General features: G+C 38.8%; 1 protein-coding gene across 1 annotated transcript in view; it reads right to left on the bottom strand.

Moving 5' to 3' along the window:
• Positions 1–212: 212 nt before the first annotated feature.
• Positions 213–6,411, bottom strand: part of KLHL14 (kelch-like family member 14) — a gene marked incomplete at its 5' end in the record, with an annotated part of 18,128 nt that continues 11,929 nt past the window's right edge. The window contains 3 exons of the mRNA XM_009069931.1: positions 213–2,948; positions 3,415–3,572; positions 6,223–6,381. Of these exons, the coding sequence (XP_009068179.1) occupies positions 2,808–2,948; positions 3,415–3,572; positions 6,223–6,381 (458 nt within the window). The remainder of the gene's footprint in view (positions 2,949–3,414; positions 3,573–6,222; positions 6,382–6,411) is intronic.

Here is a 6,411-nt window from a genome sequence, read left to right as displayed (position 1 = left end):
ATGTCCAATCACTGCTGTGGTCAGAGCAGGCACACAGGAGGGGCTTTCCCTGCTGGAGGCCCAGGCCAGGCACTGTGCTCAGGGGAAGACTGACTCACTACAGACTCAGATTTTACTGCAACACTGCATTTACAAGCACTGAGTAATGACACTTGGAAAACAATGAGATTGTTATGTAGCACCACAAAATAAAAGAAAGTTTACACATCTACATGATAAAAAAAGTTCCAAAGAATTTAATGTAGATATTATTTATACATACACTTTATAAGTAGGAATATGGCAGACAGTTGAATTAGTACATAAAGTTTTATTTAAAGTTTCCCCCCTACAAGCAAGCTTCATTTACACAGTCTAGTACTGTACAAAATTTACATTCTTTGTGTGACTTATTCAGTTAGCACTTTTTCCTTGGTCATGCCTTCCTGAAAGATAGAAAGATTTACATACAGTCCTCATAAATCTCTAAATTATCTTGGTTAAAAAAAAAAGAACCACTTAAAAGGACAACAAATATCCTTTAAAAATGGTGCATTTTAGTAGAGACAGGTGACAGTGGTTAGTGGCAGACCTTATCCTGATCTTGAATGTCATTCAAGGTTTCCTCATTTAGTATCTTAACAGTTTCCTTTTTATATATATTTATATTTATATACTTTCAACAGGAAAGGAAAACAAAAGTCATGATTGCACCAAATATATTTTACAAGGGATCCCTTGGATCTGAACAATATAAATAAATACAAAACCAACTAAGATTGCACTATATAGTAGAAATGGATTGATATTTCAGGATATACACTCCACCTTTATGAGTTCCTTAGTGATGCTCACTGGAAAACTCCCCAACAGCACATTCAAATATTAGCATCTTCAGATAATTATTTTGTTTAAACAATTTTTTTCCCCCAGGCTTGCAGCTGCCTCATCAATTGGATTATTGCATTCGTGTATTATCAGTCTTTACTGCATTACTCCAATTTTACAACTTGTGTAATTCTGCTGCAAGCAAGGGAGTTGCACTGCAATAAAACTGGACTAATGCCAGAGAGAAACAGTCCCATGGTATTTGCTATCCGTTATTTATATTGCTCTCAAGCATCAATATATAGTGTAATTTCTGTGTACATTCATCCTCTTTCTATTTTGCAAAGCAAATAATGAATTCTTTCTCCCATCTATTGCCTCTGCAGCAGACACCAACCTCCAGTAGTTGCCTGCTCCTTGTTTAATGCACTAGCATTAAGTCCTGTCATGAAAGATATGTGCAGGGTTGAAAATGCAGGATCTGAGTCTCCTTTGCCTTTTATCTGGTGCAGCCAGCTACAACTACGCAAATTAAAGGCCAGACACTTAGCTGACATAAAGTACATCCATTGGCTTCAATGCAGCAATGTCAGTTTATACCTGCAAAGAGGATGGTCCTGAGGGTAATGGATGCAGCACCAGTAAAATGGAAGAATTATGCATATACTTTACTGAGGTGCAAACGAATATGTTTGTTAACTGCAAGGTGGTGAAAAATTAGGCTCAGATTTTGCTACTGCTTTTGCAAAGCCAGGTCAGAAAGACATAAGCTTAACATACAGGCAGTCTGGTTTGTGCACACAACTGTGAGTTCCTGAAGCAAGTCCTAAATGCTACTGGTCCCATGTGGTAGCATTCTGAACTCACTTTGCAATGTGTAAATAATTACACAGGCCATAAGGCAGTGGAAAGTCTAACCTTGCATTACTTTGGATCAATGGTAAAAATCTCTCAGAGTACATCTGAAGATCAACCACACAGGACTATTTTCACTACTTACCAGCATCTCTCCAAAAAATGTGCATAAGCATTTCAGAGTCCAAAGTAATAAATTTATAATCAAATCCATTTTTTTTGGTCTTTGGAAGCAACTAGAACAGATGCTGCTATCTAAAAGGTTAGTGAAAAGTAGGTAAGGGGTCTGGTGTTTTGCTAAGTGGTCATAGAAATAGCTTACTTTACAAACCCAGATTTTAAGGTGTAGGACTCAATTTCTGTTATACAAATGCAAAAACAGTCACTCCGTGTGATTTCAGTGAAATGACTCTGACTTTACACAAGTGTGATTAGAAGAATTTGATCCTAATCCCTAAGCTGCTATTGCAAGAAGTGCTCTGTAAAGCATGGCTTTCATTGTAGTCTGCTTTCTGCTGCACTTACACATGGGGACTTTGAAGGCAGAGTGTATTAGTTGCCAAGCTGTGCAAAAACTGAATGATATTTCTTTACCTTTTATAATCTTCTGATGCTGTGTTGCTTGCAGAGCATGTGAAGTAGCTGTAGGTTAGGATTACAGAGGAGGAGACAATTCTGCAATGCAGTGTGAGCTTTTCACTATCTGAATTCTGAAGCATTCATGAAAACAACATCCTCATGACTTCAACACAGATCACATGCAGGTAGATACAATGCACAATACTGATCTTGTCTCTTCAGGCTGTATTTGAACAGTTAGCCATCATTTTTTTCTAAAGTTAAATTTGACGTGAGGAGTATCTCTGCAGCAGGAAAAGTTTAAATCAGTCTGAAATGGTAGTCTGTTGGCATGTAATGTTCGGTGTGTTTTAGCTACTTGCTTCATAAGACACCGGCATCTATCTGAGATGGGACAACGTTTATTTTTTCTTTTCTTTTAGTTTGCTCCTAAAGCATAAATATGGCATGAGGGGTCAATTATGGTAGCTTTGTTTTAACAGGAATTCTGTTCTAATAAAATATTTACGTCACCCGTCATTATTTTCCCAAATGCAATCAGTGTTCATGTCAGTGCTCCTTGACTCTCATTTGTTGTACGGGACGCAGGCTGGCAATACGACAGTTGAACAGGCAGGTCCTGCAAGTGGCTCTGCAACATCTCCTTCTAGTTCTGTCCAACTCCCTTTCTCAGGACTATAGCAAATAGTAGAAGATTTGTAGGCTCCCTGTAGTAGAACAAAATGTCATATTAAACGTGCATTTGGTAAAATCCAAGTCACACAGCAGCTCTAAATATGTTTGAAAGTGACTCGTGGTTTTGAGCTGTAATTTAGAAGCCCTTTAAGTGGTTTGGTTTTCTTAGGGGCTGAGCACCCAGACTCTGCAATTCAGTCTCCTTTACAAGTGCCTCATCAGCAGAGCTATAAGCATGTCAAATCACTTATTCAGAATTCCATCTGATTTTTATATTACTCTCTATCAGTGAATACAGTCTAACAGTAACTTATCTATATGGAAAAGCACAAAGGTGGAAAAACACTCCATGTTCTCCACAAACTGAAAACCAAACCAAAACCTGCTCCTATAGCTACTTCCCCTCCCATCTCCTCTCCATCCCATCTGAATATTATATGGGCTGACCACAAGAACTCAGAAGGAATAGAAAGGTCATTGCATAAAGCAGGTACACACCATACTCCAGCTGTAGCCTCCGACAAGGTAAATACTGTCATCAAGGACTGCGCAGCCAGGGCCACTACGACCCTCCAGAATAGGAGTCTGGAGGATATTCCACTGGTCACCTTTTGGATCGTAACATTCCACCAGCATTACATCAAGATGGGAGAAACCTGGATGAGGGCATTGAAAAAGAGAACACGCATTATGACATACTGTTTTATTACTTGTTTTACTGTTAAATTTATTATACTACACTTAGTTATTACTATTATCATAATTAGACTTTTTCTATCAAATACTGCCATATACATTTAAACCAACTTCTGCAACGTCAACGTCTCATCATTTCAATTCAAATAAATCTGTGGAAGGTTTTCACCATGAGCTCTACAATCTTCTACAAATCACGAGTACATACAAACCCTGAGCACATCAGAAAACACTCAGAAAAAACTTATCAGTGAAGCAAGCAGACTCAAGGAATATAACTCCTCATCTATCAGTGCAAATAAAAGTGTATGAAAAGACTGTCCTTTCTCAAAGATCAGCAGATCTTATCTATTCAAGAGTCAATAGATTAATTTTTGCTTAGAAATCAATGTCTAACAAGTCAAGGTAAGCCTTAGACAACTGATGCCACTTGGTTCTGGAGGGACAAATTGCTTAGCATATGGGCATGATGTGCAGGACCAGTTTCAATTTTCAAGCTGATTTAAGGTGTACCCTAATCATGCAGCTGTGATAAAGTCTTTAAAGCAACAAAAAAATGTAACCACAAAAATGGTGGTCCCATCCTTCCCCAACAGGCCAAAAAAAGGCTCTGTGCGACTGCTGCTGTGTGATCACCAAAGGGCAGATGGGTCTCAGCTCAAGACTCTCAAGCTGTATTAATTAACATGAATCAAGTGAGCTGAACACGGACATAGAACACAGGAGTCCTGGTTCCTGCTCCAATATTTATGCATTTCCCTATCTCAAACAACTGTTCTTTATCAGAGCACTGCAGTAAAATTATGACTTTCTTAATATGCTGGGATTTTTTACTTGACTGTCTTCACTTCAAGGTATGACAGCAAAGTAAGACTTTCTGCAAAGGGGCATTTGGTGCTATCAGCACTTCACAATGATGTTGCCTGCAAGAGTATTATTTATGTCAGGAATGAATAGCTATGACAGAATCATTTTTAGTTGCTCTAAAGTTTTCAAGGGGCCATAGAAAGGCCATTGCTGAGTACCCAGAATCTGTCAAAAGCTCTGTAGCAAACTGCAGTGCTCATATGACTAGCTGTGGTGTGGCAAATGCATTGCTAACACTACTGTACAGATCCAGCTTCACAAAGGAGGGCTTTCCCATGGAGCCCTGCTATTCGCTGCCGATGGAGAATGTGTGACATTTCATTCACACTTCAGACCCCTCCCTCCTTCCTTCCTTGCAGTTCTTCCTTTTGTTTCACTGTACAGAAGAAATCAGTTTTCCAAAAAGCACTTCTACCAGATAGCAATGTCTTTCCAGAAGCCTGGAAGTTAAACACCTCTCACAACGGTGAGCAGGTCATACATAACAAAGGCACCTAGGGCAACAGTTGTAGAGGCAAAACCACAATATTTATTCTAAGTAGGTGAAGCTGTGTGAAAAGAAGGAGGAGGCAGGATGGAAGCAATTCAAGCCTCTGCAAACCAAAGCATGTACTTTAGCTATAGGAGAGCTGGGACATGTTTTACTTTTGTAGGAGGAAAAGCCAACACTCTGGTGCTCCATAACCTCTACAAAATTCGCAGCTGTTCCTGTGCAAGCAGCTTTTACCCCCTTCAACCTATAAGGTCCAGCCCAGAAACACCCATCACAACTGGGGGTGGGGAGAGGAGGCACAGCAGCCACAAATCTGGCTGCAGGAGTTTATGCACCAGTGCTATTTATCAGGGAAAATTTACATTTGAGACTTTGTCCCCTGCAAGCTCCACAGACACGCAGATCTCCAAAAGCAGCACGTGGCTTTACAGTCCCACAGGAACCCGAGTGTCAGAGTCATACATGGCCTGGTGTTACTAGCAGTTAACATTACTTTTTCTTTTGTATTATGATTTTCTCTTTTGTTGTTGGGAGTCTTTTTTGTCTTTTTTTGTTTTAAAGAAATAAAGAAGAAAGAAGAAAAAGTATTAAATAAACTGTCAAATATTGTCACGGGACAAGGGAGCGGGAGCTGTGCTTTTTGTCTGAGTGGCATTTCTTTAGCAGTAACAGCAATGACATATAGGTATTAAGACAAGACTACCATATACCTAAGCAGCAGCTATTTTAATATAAGACAAGAGACCTTTAAAAAGAATTCTAATCAACAAGCTACATGTAATAGTGAAAAGGGATCCAAAGAGCCTAGTCCTAATATTTAATGGCTGGAAGTTTACTCTTTTTTTTCTCTTCATTAAATGTGGAGCCTGGTTTTGTGTGTTGCTCTGAACAAAGCTCTCTTTAACTGCACATTTTGGAAAATGATTTACAGAGGAAAATATTGCTGGTACTTTCGGGTCAAAGAATAATCTGTTTGTTTCATTGAATTCTTGGTAATGACAAATTGTCCATGCCTTTGAGTAATGGAAGCTCCCATTTTTATTATCTAAAGCATTCATTACTCATATATTTAATGTACTGTTATAATTTTAAAATAATTTGCATAAAATGTTTTTAAAATTGCTGGCTCAAGTGTCCTGTTAAATTGTGTTGCTTGGTTTTTAATGTATTTAACAATGACTGTCTAACAAAAATATTCTTTATCAGAGATGTGAGACACTGAAATGCTTTTTCGCTATTAAAAATGTGACCTTTCAAATGGTTTCCTCCAATTGCATACAGTCGATCATTCATTACAGCCAAAGTGTGGATTGCTCTTTTTGTGTTCATGTCCTGTTTTCGGGCCCAGACGTCCATCACAGGGTCATAGCAGTACAGCCAGGGCACATATTCTCCGTTGTGAACACCTCCTGCAAAATCAATGCACATCAGTTAATTGA

The sequence above is a fragment of the Acanthisitta chloris genome, unplaced genomic scaffold, assembly GCF_000695815.1.
Source record: "Acanthisitta chloris isolate BGI_N310 unplaced genomic scaffold, ASM69581v1 scaffold252, whole genome shotgun sequence".
Lineage (NCBI taxonomy): Eukaryota > Metazoa > Chordata > Aves > Passeriformes > Acanthisittidae > Acanthisitta > Acanthisitta chloris.
This window is presented reverse-complemented; position numbering and strand designations above follow the sequence as displayed.